Source organism: Podarcis erhardii (assembly GCF_964252035.2).
Source record: "Podarcis erhardii genome assembly, chromosome: 7".
Lineage (NCBI taxonomy): Eukaryota > Metazoa > Chordata > Lepidosauria > Squamata > Lacertidae > Podarcis > Podarcis erhardii.
In genome coordinates this window covers 52,463,212-52,480,454 of record NC_138511.1, presented here as the reverse complement: position 1 = coordinate 52,480,454, position 17,243 = coordinate 52,463,212, and the positions used below count along the sequence as shown (strand labels likewise).

At 42.5% G+C, this 17,243-nt stretch overlaps 1 protein-coding gene across 2 annotated transcripts in view; it reads left to right on the top strand.

Moving 5' to 3' along the window:
* The window catches only part of SLC12A4 (solute carrier family 12 member 4), a 60,175-nt gene that overhangs the window by 33,900 nt on the left and 9,032 nt on the right, over window positions 1–17,243 (top strand). For both annotated transcript variants that reach the window (XM_081871914.1, XM_081871915.1), the window contains 16 exons: window positions 185–331; window positions 1,328–1,382; window positions 2,339–2,469; window positions 3,691–3,932; window positions 4,946–5,160; window positions 6,903–7,067; window positions 7,172–7,270; window positions 8,282–8,339; window positions 9,095–9,269; window positions 9,934–10,052; window positions 11,988–12,086; window positions 12,480–12,599; window positions 13,645–13,749; window positions 14,850–15,018; window positions 16,320–16,515; window positions 17,017–17,186. In XM_081871914.1, coding sequence (XP_081728040.1) covers window positions 185–331; window positions 1,328–1,382; window positions 2,339–2,469; window positions 3,691–3,932; window positions 4,946–5,160; window positions 6,903–7,067; window positions 7,172–7,270; window positions 8,282–8,339; window positions 9,095–9,269; window positions 9,934–10,052; window positions 11,988–12,086; window positions 12,480–12,599; window positions 13,645–13,749; window positions 14,850–15,018; window positions 16,320–16,515; window positions 17,017–17,186 — 2,265 coding nt within the window. The remainder of the gene's footprint in view (window positions 1–184; window positions 332–1,327; window positions 1,383–2,338; window positions 2,470–3,690; window positions 3,933–4,945; window positions 5,161–6,902; window positions 7,068–7,171; window positions 7,271–8,281; window positions 8,340–9,094; window positions 9,270–9,933; window positions 10,053–11,987; window positions 12,087–12,479; window positions 12,600–13,644; window positions 13,750–14,849; window positions 15,019–16,319; window positions 16,516–17,016; window positions 17,187–17,243) is intronic.

The following is a 17,243-nucleotide window of genomic DNA, read 5'->3' as shown; positions in this document are numbered from 1 at the left end:
TTTTTTTTTTATGGATGCTTATTAAGACCTTTTTAGGCACCATAGGAGGTACTTCCAGCCAGACTAATGCTCACAGATGCCAAATTGACATCCCTGGATCAATGCCAATAACCAGTACATGCAATACTACTGAATTACTCACCGTGGAATGAGGCTTGATTTACATATCTCGTGTCTTTTTCAGTCACCCAGCATGGGCACCTTGATGGGTGTTTACCTGCCATGCATGCAGAATATATTTGGGGTCATTCTCTTCCTGCGGTTAACATGGATGGTGGGAACGGCTGGTGTTCTGCAGTCCTTCCTGATTGTCTTAATCTGCTGCTGCTGTGTGAGTATATGACTCTGTTGCAAAGCTCTTCTCTTCAAGATGCCTTCCTGCCCGCCTCCTTTTGTATAATAAGACTCCTTGCCCAATCATGTAATATCCGTATTATTTCCCAAAAGGTAGAAAACAGTGGGTGTTTAGTTGGGGGAATGTCTGCCCACTTACCTTGCTTGGGTGCCTCAGTGCCTCAACCGACTTGGCCATTTATTTTGCTTGTGTGTCTCTCTTGTGCGACCCCTTTCCTTTTTGTCTTTCCCACTGTCTAAATTGCCAGCTCTGTGGAAGAGACTTGTCTTTCAGGGCACTATAGTTCACTGAGAGCACTATAAATCTAATACTTTGGCTACAGAACACAGAAAGGAGAACGATAATGACAAAAGTCTAGCACACTACTGTCCACTACAAAAGCCTTGGAAAAAATAAAAACCTTGTAAAACTTTGTGCATTATTTCCACTTTGTAATAGCGGCCAGGCAGCTGAAAGGCAACAAACCAAACCAGTGTGGAGTAGGGGTTAGAGTGCTGGACTAGGATTTGGGAGACCACAGTTCAAATCCTCACACAGCCATAAAGGTGACCTTGGGCCAGTCACTATCTCTCGGTCTAACCTACCTCACAAGTTTGTTGTGAGAATAAAATTAGGAGATGGGGAGAAAGGTGTGTGCTACCTTGAGCTTCTTGGAGAAAAGGTGGGATATAAATGTAATAATAAATAAAATAAATAAGTCCTCTTCACACCTTATTCACACGAAGAAGGAAAGAGAGTAGAGAGGGGCTTTGGGAATTCACCAAAATGTGTTGTGTTTTCAGACTTGGTGGTTTCTACCTTCATAGTGCAGCCTGTTGTGCTCTCAACCATTTGGTTAGTGATCAGGGATGATGGGAGTTGTAGTTCAAAATATCTGAAGAGCAACAGGTGGAGGAAGGGTAGCATAGTGGAGCAGCTGTAGTCTTCCTTGCAAAGGTTACTTGTAAACATCCATTTTTCCCCTATTCACAGACTATGCTGACAGCCATATCGATGAGTGCTATTGCAACAAATGGTGTTGTTCCAGGTACTGTGTAACTTAACCATTGTAGATGCTGTTTTAAACCACTTGGAATCCATGTACCAAGTAGATGAGTACAGGAAGCCTATATCCTTTCAAGCTTAATAGTTTGGCTTCTCTTGTACATTGATCCTGAATGTAATCTATAAGGTTTGGCCTCTGTTCATTGCACTAGTTTGCATGGAATTCACACTTAATCCAAAATGAATGAGTATGCCTAGCACTCTCTGTCATGACATTCAGCAAGATGGAAAATTGGCTATGGTGATATCTTTTGCCTGGTTACGTTGTGAGCGAAAGGAAATGTAAGCTGTTAGGTTTGGCATGGTTTGGATGGCTGAATTCTCTTTTTCCTCCTTTCCCTTTTAACCGAATGAACTTGGTGCTAATAGATTTATACACTTTGCTGTACTGGGAATGCTGTTCTGCACTGGGGACACGTGTGCATATGCATGTGTACACACAATCCCAATGGTGACCGGTTGCTTCTAGAATCCCATGGGCCTGTTTTCATTTTTATGGAAAAGATCATTTCCCTTGTGGTTATGAAAGCAATATTTCAAATAAGAAGGCACTGCAGTTTGAGAGCTTTTTTTTTTTTAGTTTGCATACTAACCTCTATTTTCTTTCCACTTCTTACACCAACTGGGGACCCAAGTTTGAGAAACATTTGCTTATGCCATAATAAATTTGTTAGTATTTCAGGTGCAAAATTTTCTGTTTGGGAAACGAAAGAGCAAAACTTATTTGAGCCAAGTTCTGAAACATTCTGTATTCACTGAGTTCATTTAACAGCAGAGCTATTGTTAGTTACGAAAATGACGCCTGTTTTCAATAAGCATAGAAAAAAATTGTACCTAATTTACATAAAGCAACTTTTTCTTCTGATTCTTCTTTTTGGACATCTAGCTTACAATTGCTCTTTGTGTAATCCTACAGAAAACATTTCTCTCTCTTTATAGCTGGCGGTTCATACTTCATGATCTCAAGATCATTGGGCCCTGAATTTGGTGGTGCAGTGGGACTGTGCTTTTACTTGGGGACAACATTCGCAGGCGCTATGTACATCCTTGGTGCCATTGAAATTTTACTAGTAAGTAGTGACAAATACATTTCAGGAAAAGATGAAACATATTAGAATTACAGTCAAATTTCATCTTACACAAGGGTTCAGTTCCAGGAGTTCACATGTAGACACAAAAATGCGTAAAGTCAGGACCCTCCAGAACTCCCCCCCCCACAGGGATTCTTACCCAGCTTTGAGAAGGAGTCACAAGGGCTCTAGCAAGTCCCAGAGCCCTCCTGCCTCCTTAACAAAGCCCAGTGCCTTGCTTGCCTTGCTCACAGTTCCAGAGAGCCTTAAAATAATACCTTAAGGGTATTTCATCTACTTACCGTATTTTTTGCTCTATAGGACGCACTTTTTCCCTTCCAAAAATTAAGGGGAAATGTGTGTGCGTCCTATGGAGCGAATGCAGGCTCCTTGGCTTCAGCGATAGCAACGCAAAGCCTCTGAAGCGCAGAGGGAGCGCTCCCTCTGCGCTCCGGAGGCTTCGCGTTGCTTTCGCTGAAGCCTGGAGAGCGAGAGTGCGCATCGACCCCTCTCGCTCCCCAGGCTTCAAGGATAACTGCCTGAAGCCTTCGGAGTGCAGTGTAAGTTCCAGCTGCGCTCCGCAAGCTTCGGGTTCAGCAAAAGGAACCCGAAGAAATGGAAGGGGCTCCGTTTCTCCTGCCGCTTCGCTGAAGGGGGACTGAGCAGAGAGGGGGAGTTTATTTTTCTTCTTCTCTCCCTCTAAAGCAAGGTGCGTCCTATAGTCGGGTACGTCCTATAGAGCGAAAAATACAATATTTATTAAATGTATATCCTGCTTTTTGAGAAATTATATTCACAATACAGATTTCACATCATCTAAAATTGTTTTGCTACGTTACGATATAAAAAATAAAGAATGAAAACAGAAGCAAAAACAATTCCATAAATTAAAGTAGTAAAGCAGCATTAAAATCCATGGACCCCCACAGCACAAAATCTGCAAGAGAGATTACTCTCTGAAAGTCACTGAGCAGAGTTAAGCCTTCAGAACTTCCTTAAACTTCAGAAGGCACCACTGTGAAGACTTATTACATGCTGGAATCTTGCAAAATTGATTAAAAATTGTTTGTTTGTTTGTTTGTTTGTTTGTTTATGATCATTGGCTACGCAAGACATAAATTTGGTTCAGTTTGAATATATGTTTTGCCAGAGATGTCCTGTTGAACCTAAGGACATCATAAATTGCTTTCTTTTTCTTGTGGACACTGTGTTCTGTTTCAGACATACATTACTCCTCAAGCGGCCATTTTCCATCCAACTGGGGCCCACGACACTTCCAACGCCACGCTGAATAACATGCGAGTGTATGGGACCTTGTTCCTCACATTCATGGCTGTGGTGGTCTTTGTAGGCGTGAAATATGTCAACAAATTTGCATCTCTGTTTTTGGCTTGTGTCATAATATCCATCTTGTCCATCTATGCTGGAGCAATCAAATCCATCTTTGAGCCACCCGTTTTTCCGTAAGTAAATGCCAACAACTGAAACAGAGTTGTTTGAAATCTCCTTACAATAGTGCTATCAATGAAAAGAAAAAAATCCTAGCTGTTGGGTTGGGAGATGGGGCTTCCCCCCCCCAAGCCCATACAGCTGGGTAAAGAGGGGAACCCGCATAAATTTATTTTTATCAAATGAAATACTGCCCCTTCCAATCCAGTCCACACATCTGAGAAATAAGGATGAAAATACAAATGTTGTCCCTCAATGGAGAGAGAAGTTTTCCCACCTCTAGATTAACTTTGGGGGGGGGGGAATGCAAGTTTAGGGAAGGAACATAGGGAAGAGCAAGAGATAATGAGCATTTAAGAGAAAGAACACCTTTGGTGCCTTTTTAGAGCAAAGGAAAAGTGCAGGAAAGGGTCCTTCAAATGTTTAGGTTGCATTTTTCTCTGCATGGAAAGACTAAAATGCTTGAGGGTAGTTTTCTGTAATATAGAAGAAAAAAAGATGACAGAGAAAATAAATGGTAGTGTTTTGTAGAATTAATGTGCATTCCTAATACTTGCACTGATCAGCACAAGATTAATCAGTCAATCACCTACCTACTTCATATAACACAAACTGAATTTATGGAATTTGGTGTCATAAAGTATGCTGATGACCACTAGCTTAGATGAGTTTAAAGAAGATTAGGCAGAGTCATGGAGAATAAGGCTACAAATCATAATAGCTTTGTCAAAACTTAAGGTTCAGAGGTCACCAAATACTAGTTGCTGGGGAGCAACAGCCAGAAAGGGCTGGCTCCATCATGGGCTTCCTGGGAGCATCTGATCGGTGACTAGGAAGCAGGATGCTTGAGGAGGTGGTAGACTTTTGGTCTGATCCAGCAAAGCTTTTGTTGTATTCCTACATTTTAAAAGTGATCTATTTTCTGCTGCTTTTTTATGGACTTCAGGGGAGAGGGTTTTTTTGTGGATTTGCAAGAAATCTATGAAGCGTATGTATAACAAATCTGCAAACCTTTGTGTCTTCCCAGAGTTTGCATGTTAGGCAACAGGACTCTTTCAAGGGACCAGTTTGATGTTTGTGCCAAAACTACAGTCGTTGGCAACGTCACTCTGCCCTCCCAGTTGACGGAACTCTTCTGCCCAGGCTTCAATATAACCTCTGGATTCTGTGATGAGTATTTCCAGTTCAACAACGTTACTGAGATTGTAGGGATTCCTGGAGCTGCTAGTGGCATTTTGAAAGGTAGAGGCAAAAATATCACTGTGTGATTCTCCACTGTTAATGGAACATGCCCAGTTCCAGTGCCAGGATATTATGCACCCTTGGCAAGGCTAACTACTTGCACCCCCCCTCCCCAATTCTAACCTCAGTTTTCCAAAAACAGATGGTTTGTAGGAAAAATGGAAAGCCCAAAACCTAATTGCTAAATTTATTTTAAATTGCAATAAAAAGTTACGCAACAATCTTTGACAGTCTTTCTCAAATGCAAAAGAAAATGTTTTAGCACACAAATCGTTTTAAATAATCTTGCGAATTGTGATGTTAAAATGTAAGTCTCTTCAAAGTTTCCATTCCAGGCACATCAAAATCTGTTCCTTTGCAAAATTTGTCACCAATTCCTCCAGGTCAAGTGCTGATGCTTGGGCTTGTTCAGTTGATATAGTTGCCAAACCAACTAGCCTCTTTTGCAACATTGTTGAGCATATGTGACTTTTTTATAAGTTTGAACTTTGAGAAACTGCATTCAAAATACAAAATAAAAGTGAAATATTATCAGAAACATATAAGATATAACAAAAAGGAATCCCTATAAAACTGTGCCATTCAGAGGTCAGTCATGCGCCCCTGTGAGATCTGTGCCCTAGGTGGCTGCCTAGTTGGCATAATGATGGCACTGGCACTGGTTATGGGCAAAGGCCTTGGTGAAGCACGTTTTGCATTCAGGAAGTCCCAGTGTCAATCCCCTAGCATTTATAGGAAAGGAAATACCCTATCTGAAACCCCGGAGAGCCACTGCCAGTTAGTGTGACACTACACTGAGTTAGATGGACTGGTGATCTGATTCTGCATAAGGCTGCTTCCTTCCTAATTATTTCTGTTTCTCAAGCAGTGTGCATTGTGCTTTACAAAGGCGCTTGCAACCTGAAATTCAACACAGGGGAGACTACAGAGGAATGGGGAAGGGAGAGTAAAAAGGGGAAGAAAGTGTGTTTCCTTCAGTTAAACATGCTTAGGTTTCATTAAAATATTACAGAGGACTAAAGGGTATGGCAGAAGCTACACTGAAAATGTGGGCTTAAAATAGGACCTTAAAGTTAGTGATGTGACACACCTGAATGTTTGCAGCACACTGCTTTATACTTAGGATCAGGTACAGAATTAACCATCCTAAAAATATTCCTTCTTTTGGATTTAAAAAAGAAATTCTAGACAGTAAATTCTTAACTGCTTAGCGTGTAGAAAGAGTTCTGAATGAGTTCTCCATTGGTCATAGTGTGGAGATATGGGGTCCTCCTGTGAAGCTCTTTGCTTTTCCTAGCTACAGAAGGAAAAACTATATGATTTATACAAGTTGTAGAACCCACTTGCTTTAGATGCAGAACCTGGGTAAGCTTGTGCCCCCCCCCAAGTCAATGTTAAATCATGACACGGTGTAATATGTCATGTGCTGTTGTTCATCTGAGATTGTATTTACCTAATTTTAAGACCTGCTAAGGAACTGAATGATTGTTATTATGTCTTCATATGTAAAACCACAGAATTCAAAGAGGGTGGTACACCTTTTCCCCCATGACTATGTGTGTATGAGAGAGAAAGAGAGATAGATACTCCTGAACAATAGGATACCTGATACGATATTTCTTGGACTTGCTAAAAAATAATCCTCTGGTAACATTTTCCTTGTGCCTAACAAAGAAAGTGGGCAGATGTTTCATTCAGTAAGTTATTTGTTCACTCTGTGCTCCTTTGCTCCCCCACCCCAGATAACATCTGGAGCAATTACTTGGAGAAAGGTGAGATTCTGGAGAAAGCTGGTCGCCCATCTGTTGATGTGGCTGGACATAAGAGCAACCTTCACCTTTACGTTTATGCAGACATAGCAACTTCCTTCACAGTGCTCGTTGGCATCTTCTTCCCATCAGTGACAGGTGAGAATACGGAGACGGGCAGATTTTTTATACCTCTGGACACTTTGGAACTCTGTGTGTGGGAGAAGTGCTTCTCATTCCTACATTCTTGCTTTTCTTTTAAGGAATCATGGCTGGCTCAAACCGATCTGGAGACCTCAAAGATGCCCAGAAGTCTATTCCTGTTGGAACTATCCTAGCTATTATAACTACGTCTCTAGTCTGTATCCTTAAAAAAAAAAAAGATTGTGGTGGTTCTACTCCACTGGGTCCACACTTCCCTTAGGTTCCTGCTGCCACCACCAACTGACTTGGAGGAAGCAGTAGGACTCTCCCTTTGTATGCCCACTCAACCCCAGCTCTGCTTCACACTGGAGTGGTCCACTTCCTATTTAAGTGAGGAATCGAGTAACATTTTCTTATATAATAGTTTCCAATGTTTCAGGATTCTACACTAATACAGCTGCCTCTGGCCCTAGCTGTTATCCTAACACTGCATATTTTGACATCTATTATCCTATGTTCCAACCTAACGCTTATCTCCGTCTAAGTGTCATTTTAGTAACTGGTCCCATCTACACGTCACTCCCTCCCTTTTTTTTTAGACCAGGGATAGAGAACCTTTTTGGATTGTCAGGTCAGATCTTTATCTCACCCATCCAACCTGCAGGCCAATTTTGACACTTTTCAATCTTCTGGTGTCATTTTGATGCCAAGTGACTGATAGGTGGGTGGACCCACTTGCACATTACAATTAACTGGTGTGGGGGGGGTGTGCTTCGTCAGCATGTTCTCTGAAGGACATGCATTGGTGAAGTAGCATCCAGCAGGATTGAACCCTGCCCATCACCATGCCCATCAGTTAATGTCACCCAGTGACACGAACTGATAAACAGGTAGACGTAGATTTGAGGAAATAGATTCACAAGCCTAATTGGACATTCTGGTGGGCTGAGATTGACCCGCAGGCCAAGGGTTCCCCACCCTTGCCCATAAACTTCTGATTTACCCATGCAGTGCAACATTATGCAGTTTGAGTGGCACTGGCCCATGCTGGCTGGGTGTGATGGGTGTGGGAGTCCAACAGCATCTAGAGGGCCACAGGTTCCCCACCCCAACTCTATAGGAATATATAAGGATTTTTATGGCAAGTATTATAGTTATAGGGATGTGTTGCGTCTTACTGACACTGTCAGAAATCAAGCTGGTTTCTTTAATGGAATGTGCACCTTCAGATTTCAGCTGTGTGCTGCTGTTTGGTGCTTGCATTGAAGGGGTTGTTCTTAGAGATAAGTAAGTAACCATTAAATTTCTGCTTTACTTTCATGTGTAAAACGATATGGTCAAAATCATGGCTTTGCCTCTCATTTTTGCTGTGTGAAATTACCTTTCTCTTCAGCATATTGCAAAATGGCTGTGATCTCCTCGCCATTTTATTGTTTGTGATAAGTCATTGTTTGGCTTAGCATTGTGTGTTAACGGGGACACTGTCGTGGGAAGGGATTGCATGGCATCTGCAGTCAAAAATAACAGACATTTTGTAGTCAGCTACTTTTGCATCTGAAATTGCATATCCAGTTAGAGATGTGAGCCACCAAGTCAAAGACATCTTTATATATCATTTTGTATATCCACACTGATCCCCCAGTTATTTTTGTGTCTCATCATTGAGTTAGGATCATTAAGCTATTTCAGTTTTAGGATCCAGGGCTATATCTGAAGTTTCCTGTGTACTTAAGAATCAGGTAGGGGTGGGTGTGGGTATCTTGAGGGCCATATGGTCCAACCCCCTGCTAGATGCAGGACATTCAAAGCTTGAAGGTCTCCAGCAGATGGCTGTCCAAATTCTACTTAAAGACCTCCAGCAAGTAACTGTTGGTAACCATTTCATTATGCCCTAATATTTAAAGCATTAAATTTAAATTCCTTGCATGAACAGTAACTCATTTTGGGAACTAAATATTGAAATTTCCATGGGAAAATACTTTTCACCATTTAATGAAATCCAAGGCTTCTTTTCAATCGACTCGTTCCCATCTTTTCTGCAGATATGGTGATGCCGTGAACAGGAACTTAGTGGTGGGCACCCTTGCGTGGCCCTCGCCGTGGGTCATTGTGATAGGCTCGTTTTTCTCTACTTGTGGAGCGGGTTTGCAGAGCCTCACTGGTGCCCCGCGGCTGCTTCAAGCAATCGCCAAGGACAACATCATTCCTTTCTTATGGGTTGGTACATGTTGCGCCAAGCAAGTTCCTGGAAAAGAGGCTTATGAATCTGGGAGCTTGGTGTGCTCCCTGAGGCATAAATAGGGTCCTAACAGGAAGCTGACTCTTTGACTGAGAAAGCTAGATTCCAGAACTAGATTAAAAGCTAGTCTTTTAAGAAAGCAAACTTTTACTCCTAATTAAAAATAAACCCAAGGAGGGAACTCTAGTGGGGTGGGGGTGAAGAACCTAGAGGGAAAATACTACTCCTACTAATAAAATTATTAGTGAGCTTATGATAGTCATATATACTGAGCAGTGGAAAACTGGTAGCTATCAGAGAGCTAGCCTGTTTCAGGCATTCACTTTTGTTGTTGGAATCTGCGCAGAGTGGCTGGGTAGAAATAAATTATTATTATTAATAATAATAATCTTATCTCTTGTGCATGTGAGGGCTCCCTACAGATGTTCTAATGAATGTTTTTTGGGTGGGGAAAGGCTGAGATGCCTCCCCTTGGAGCTGTAATGCATATTTTGATTCTTCACAAATAAACGCCTGGAAAGTACTACACTCTCTCTCCCACCTGCCTCACTTCCAGCACAAGCTTTAGATGCTTTCTATAAACTATTCAAAACTTAAATGAGGCACTGCAAACTCATTTTGTTCTGCAATCTCTTTTTACAGGTGTTTGGCCACGGGAAGGCAAATGGTGAGCCAACCTGGGCCCTTCTGCTCACTGCACTGATCGCAGAACTCGGCATTCTTATCGCATCCCTTGACATGGTGGCCCCGATTCTTTCTATGTGAGTTTTACCCCCAGAAGTTTTACTGCCATAAGATAGGTTTTGTATTAGCAGCACTTAATAGAAGCAGACCAGCTGTGTTAAAGGTTTTTTTAAAACCAAATTTTAGTGGGGATGAATTTTGAAGGCAAGGCTAATGGTTGTAACTTTTTTAATCCACTAAAATGCCCCTTGGAATGATACTGTGTCATAACTAGGGACATTATGGGGAATTAAAGATGGTAGCTGGTAGCTAAGAGGAGCCAGGAAGAAACGCACCAGTGATTTTGCACCCTGTAGCCATGAACTAGCTGAAACTAGCTGAAAATCTGCTCCACACTTTGATTGCCTGTGAGTCTTGGTGAAGTAGGAGGTGCCATTATACTTCAGCTTTGCTTTTCCTCATAGACTTGTCTGCCCAGGAAACCTTGCATACCACAGGCAATTCTGGAAATTGTGCTAAAGTGCACAGTTGATTTTGTGGAGACTGCTGACCTGGCCCATTGAGCTATAGAGTTGTGTATGTACTAAGAGTGTACCCAGTAATACATGCTGGCTGTGCACTGCAGAGGAAGGTGGATAGTTATGAACAAGCTTATTTCAGAGAAAACAAGTTCCCAGGAACACAGTTTATGTGTCTTTTTGGAAAACTATTGCAGCATGAAACAGGATGGCAATTCTATGCTTCTCTGCTTTCAGCGGTCAGCTGTAGAATGTAAGCCTCCAGCGCCACTTAGTGGTGGCTCCAGTTTGTCACAGTTAAACAAAAGGATTGGGAGGTGTTCAGTTCAGGGGTAAAATGCCACCGAGCCCAGCTGCCATGGCAATTTATGGATCAATGAGGCCAAATCCAAGTTGACAGAGTCAAACCCTGATGCTAGGTAGTTCAGGCCAGGATTGAACAATGTGCAAAGGACAACAGGATCTGAATTTTCATCACTCAAATGCTTCTTCCTATTCTGGATTAGGAAGCGACAACACTGATAATATTGTAGTCCAGGCCTGCACAGCTTATGACCTACAGTGCTGAACCAAACCCACCTGCCATGTATAGTGGCTTGTCAGCCGACAGGCAGCCTCATCTGATTTGCAGCACCAAGAATACCAGGGCAGGTGGCTTGATGTTTGGCTTGGTGGCTCACATGTTGTACAGGCCTGACTCTAATGGATGTCAGCATGTCACCAGGGATAAAAAAAAGTTCCACACGACATCCTTTCAACTCCCTCTAGGTGTAATAATATAAAACATTTTGATAGCACTTTCTAAGTGTCTGTAGTGTTTTGCTTGTCTTGCAACATAGGTCAGTATTATAGATTCAGTAGGGGAGTAGAGGTGCAAATGAGAGAACAGTAGCCTGCCCTAAGGGCCACCTGTATAGGTGAGATTTGAAATTGGGAATTCCTGGCTTACACTTCTGGCCAGTGCAACAATACACATGTGCCAAGGCCTGCAAATTCCCTTGAACTCTAGGGCTTGACTAGAGCTGGTAGCTGCCATATGTTGACTGGGCCAAGGCCTGGGTAATTAGGAGGGGGAGAGAGAGAGAGAGAGAGAGAGAGAGAGAGAGAGAGAGAGAGACTGTCTTTGATATAAATTTGTATCACTCTCTTCTCCCAGTGGGTTCAATTCAGGATTTTAGCTTTGGAACATGTGTGAGGGGTTGTCTAAGGCCATCCATACCCAAGAAAGAATTTGAACCTGGATATATCCAAATCAAAATCTCAAGACATGCGTATCCTACAGACTTACAACAGTACTGTATCACTAAAGTTTCTCCCCAAATATTGGAAATTTTAGAAATTTAAAAGCAATTTAAATTGGTAGTGTTAATTTAAAACCCCTCCATTTCCTCACACCGGTCTTCATTATGTTAGTTGTGAATTTTGTGCTTTGTTCTCTACAGTGAGCCCAGACCTAAATGTGATGTGTTTTTCTCTGTTTCCTCCCTCAACTAGGTTTTTCTTGATGTGTTACTTGTTTGTCAACTTAGCCTGTGCGGTGCAAACACTCCTAAGAACTCCAAACTGGAGGCCCAGATTTAAGTACTACCACTGGTAAGTTGAGAAAGAGAGAGTGTGTCTCACAAGCTTATTCATATGTCCATTTGACCCCTCCTCATTAAGGGTTAGGGCACTTGAGAGTCTGTGAAAAGCTAAAAGCAGAAAGCTAAGAGTTTTGGAAATGCTTTTCAGCCCACCTTTTACACACATGTGCCCTTTGCGTGATGACAACGCAACATCAGGTGATGATCTGCATGTGTGAATGAGCCATCACTGATACATAAACATTACAGATAAGAGTTCCAGGATCACCTCCAACACAGTCCTGTTCAGTGGAATCTGCACATTCAGCCTCCAGTCACCCAAGGGTAAAGAAATCAAAGAATGCCCATGCATGTTTGAACCAGCTCTAAATATGTGCTAACATTTGAGTTTTGTTTCCTTCAGGGCCTTGTCCTTTTTAGGCATGAGTATCTGCCTTGCGCTGATGTTCATTTCCTCCTGGTATTATGCTTTAGTGGCAATGCTCATTGCAGGCATGATTTACAAGTACATTGAATACCAGGGGTAAGTAGCTTCTGATCAAAATAACATGATAATATGATTGCTGGGTGTGGGTGTATGCATGCACACAGAGCTATCCCTTTAACAGTAGCTGTACCCTGGGAAGCCCTGAAAGGATGTTTAATTCTGTCATTTAATTTCTGAATTGTTAAGGGTTGTGTCCAACAAAGTTGTTCTATTCACGCAAGGTTTTCTACTTGTACAACAGAGCTTTCCCCTCCCCCCAAAATCTGCTCCACAGGGACAGTTCTTGAAATAGTGGGAGCAGAGGAGAGGAAATATCATTGTGGAAGTCTTTGGGCAAACAAATAACTTTGGGCTTGTCCACACTTCTGCTTGTCCCGTGCCTAGAAAACTGAGTGGTTTTTCTACTTGCCCTGTGCTTTCTAGGCATGGGTCCAAGGGGTTTTGTCTTTGCCCTGCTGCTTTCCCCTGGAAAACCTGCTCTTTAGTGTGAAATCAGAGCAAATGTCAATCCAGAGAAAACCCAATTGATTTTTGCTCCGATTCAGCGATAAACAGTGGGTTACCCCTTGGGGAAACAGTGGGCAAGTGGAAGTATGGATGAACCCACCCTTTGAAAGCACATAGTCCAGTGAATGTTCTAGAAATATCTACTGTTGCATTGTCCTCTCTAAGTGGTTCTAAACCTGGCCAGTGTTAGTATGGTAGGAAGGGGAGCATGTGGCCCTTCAAACATAGTGTTGAATTCCCACCACCTGGAAGTCATTGTCTGTGTGGCCAAACGGTAAGGAATACTCCCTGTTATATAGGGAGAACTCTGGGAAATTTATGTAAACTGTTCTATGATTTCCAAAGGAAGAGTGAGATACAAGGGTAACAAACGGGTAGACTATCGAGGTCTAGCTAAGGAAGCCCAGCCAGATGGGCGGGGTATAAATAATAAATTATTATTAAATTATTATAGTCATGGGAAGTCCATTTATACTGTGAGACAGCAAATAAGTGATCTAAATACAGTTGTGTTTTTTTTCTGGAAAGGGAGTCGTGTCCTAAGTTGGCTTAATTTTGAAATTGTGCTTTACAGGGCGGAGAAGGAATGGGGTGATGGGATCCGGGGCCTGTCTCTAAGTGCTGCCCGATATGCTCTGCTGAGATTGGAAGAAGGGCCCCCACACACCAAGAACTGGAGGTGACTTCTTGTTGTTTCTTCCCAGTTAATGAAATGGAGAGTTGAGTTTTCCCCAGATTCTGAACTTGCATGAAATCAAAATAATGCTTATTTTGCAAGCCCCTTGATGCAGGACTTTTTACTTACTTCAAAAAACATGTGTGGAAGAGGCTCTTATGTGCAGATTCTCCCCCCCCCCCAATACAAAAATGCTGGAAGATTGTCTGCAGAGAACTAGTAGGAGCCAAACTGAAGACAACCAAAATGAAACATTTCAGCAATGCACAGTTTTAAGCTATGAACCTCTTGCCTTGGATATTGTAATTTTCACATAAGGTTCTGTTGCTTCTTCCATCTCCTGCCATGTCACCATATCTAATGTCCTTCTTGGGTTTATGCAACTAAAGATCACACCCTCCACTTCTCCAAGGCTACTTATTGCAGGGAAAGTGTTATAATGAGAGAGGTATAGCAATTAGCCAGGGTTGAGCAATGCTTAAAGTGTTGGACTAGGACCTGGCAGCCATTCATGAATGAAGCTCACTGGGTGACCTTGGGCCTAGCCATCCTCACAGGATTGTTAGAAGACTAAATAGGGAGCAAGTAGCCATATACGCCACACTGAGCTCCTTGGAGAGAGGGAGAAGAAACAAATGGTGTTGGAACTGTCTTTCAGACAAGTTTTTCTGCTGTTACTGAGCTTCTCATGAAGGATTGCCTCAGCATTCTAGGAACACTAATATGAAAAGCCCTGTCATAAATCAAATTGTTACATACTTTCTGGCTGTATGGTCCTCTTTTATAGAAATGTCACACATGTTGCACAAATAAATATGGTGATCCAGCTGTCTCCCATCCTCCACCCCAGTCAGCCCCTTGAAAGTCTGGGTGGGTAGCTTTTTTTAGTATGCAGCCTTCAGCCTGTTTGGCTTAGATTTAGATGTGAACTTCTCATGTGAACTGAATTTTTGATGAGCCAGTCTCCTGGTGAAAGCTGTCTGAATATATAAAAGCCAGTTGGTGAAATAGCTCTTCAATGCTCCCAAGCCAGAGTGCTCCTTAAGAGCTGCTTAATATTCAAAAACCTGGCCCCAAAACCGTTTCTTTTCCTCTCTTTTCAGACCGCAGCTGTTGGTGCTTCTGAAACTGGACGAAGATTTGCATGTGAAATACCCCAGACTGTTGACGTTTGCTTCTCAGCTGAAAGCCGGCAAGGGACTGACCATCATTGGAACAGCGATACAAGGCAACTTCCTGGAGAGCTATGGAGAAGCACAGGCGGCTGAACAGGTGGGCGGGGGGGGGGAGGGGAGGCTAAACACAAAGTGTAAGTATCATGGAGCATTTGGCAAGAAAGTTTATATGGCTTTCTAAGGCCTGAGGCTCCATCCAGAAAAAGCCTCTTGGCAGGCAAGCAAATCGTTTTCTAGCCAATAATATGTTTTCAGTTTTTTCTAAGGCTACAGCTGAACCAAAGACTAAAGAATGTCTGAGTGCAGTGTTGTTTTGTTTTGTTTATTCAAGGCTTTTTTTTCCAGCAAAGGCTGTGTGTCCTTCATACTAAAAAAATTTTTTAATTCTCTACCAAAAAAGTGAAATTGTGCTGTGTAAATGAGACTTGTTTCTGGGCTCCATTTAGAGTTCTGGTCTTAAACTTTATGGCTTGAGATCAGGGCCTTTAAGTTTGCTTGTCAGTACAGACTGACCATTTTGCATGCATTTGACTGGCGTGTGACTGCCCAAGCATGTGCCATTTTCGGCTCCGAAAGGGTGTGGAACGGGGCAGGGGCGGGGTGAGCCTACACATGCAATTACCTGATGCAACCCCTGCACAAACCGGGAGTTGCTTATACACTAATATTTTAATCAGGGACCTTTTCCTGGGTTTCTCTGCCATCTTGAGTTATGGTGAGAGGTTGCTGAGGAAAAGAGCTTTCTCAGTGGTGGCAGCCGTTATGGAATGCTCTACCTAGGAAGGCTGGTCTGACATCATTTTGGTTCTAAGGGAAGACTTATTTCCCCCCCCCCCCCAGACCTTTAAAGTTAACTTTATCTGTTTTGTCTTTGCTGGTGTGCATGTGTTATGCTGCTCTACATATTTTTTCATGTATTTTTGTAAGTTTTTTTTCATTTGTTTTCTTGTGTGTTGAAATTTCATAATCTGCTCTGGGAATCTGAGAGGAGGAGAATAATAAAGAAACAATAATTTAAATGCATACACTTAAAAGTTATGCAGATGGATCGTACTGTGCAGTTTCTTGTTATTTGCAAAATTTATGCTGTATATTCTCTCTTTGTCATCGATTTTATTCCATTTTTGTTAGTTGTAAGTAGAGAGCAGACACAGACACTATTTTTCCAACCTTCAGAAATCTTGCACAGGCATCCATCTATTTCAGCCAACATGGCCACATATATAAATCTATTTCTTGGAAATCCCTGTACTAATTATTCTTTTGGTAAGGAGGAACCTCCCATAAATACAAGTCAACATGTGCAAGTGGAGAAATCTGTTTGCATGTTCTAATGTTTTTTAATTGCCCCATGACCTCTTAATGGGAGACACCTTAATCCTGTTGGCTGTCTTACAGACAATCAAGAATATGATCGAGATTGAGAAGGTGAAAGGATTTTGCCAAGTCGTTGTAGCTAATAAAGTCCGGGATGGCATTTCCCACTTGATACAGTCGTGCGGATTGGGAGGCATGAAGCATAACACAGTGGTCCTGGGGTGGCCATATGGCTGGAGGCAAAGTGAAGACTCAAGAGCCTGGAAAACCTTTATAGGCAAGTTATTAGGATGTTGGTTGGTGTTCTTGCTCTTGATGTGTGAAAAATGCTGTAAAATTGGTTTCTCATAGTAGAAAGCCCAATTTGGGGTGGAATGGTGTGTTGCCAAAAAAAGAAAGCTGCCTCTGGAGTGGTAGCATCACTTTGAATTCCCCCTTCCCCATTTATTGCAGCTGGTGTTGACTTTCACCATGCTTTGGTGCCATTGTGTGTATCGCTGCCTGTGCTTTGCATCAGTAGTGGCCGCTATCCATTGGATCTGGTAGGGTGGAAGGCAGAGTGGCCAACATTAGGTGGAGCCACAGCCGATGAGAGGCTAAGCCAACTGTCTCTAGTTTTCCTTCCATCCTCCTCCCTGTTGAGTTCTACAAGAGCAGCACTGGGACTAAGGGGGAGGAAGAGGACAGCCAAAGCCACCCACTAGTAGCAAGGCAGGTTAGTGGCGCACAATCCTGTTTGCTTTGTATTACAATGCATCTTTATTCCTTTTGCCTCCAGACACTGTACGCTGTACAACTGCAGCCCACCTTGCCTTGCTGGTGCCCAAAAACGTTTCCTTCTACCCTGGCAATCATGAGCGTTACAATGAAGGGAACATCGACGTCTGGTGGATTGTGCATGATGGAGGCATGCTGATGCTGCTTCCTTTTCTGCTCAAACAGCATAAAGTAAGAGTGCCAGGAGCTAGATGGACAGGTTGGGCTCACCCATTTGCTTGTGTATGT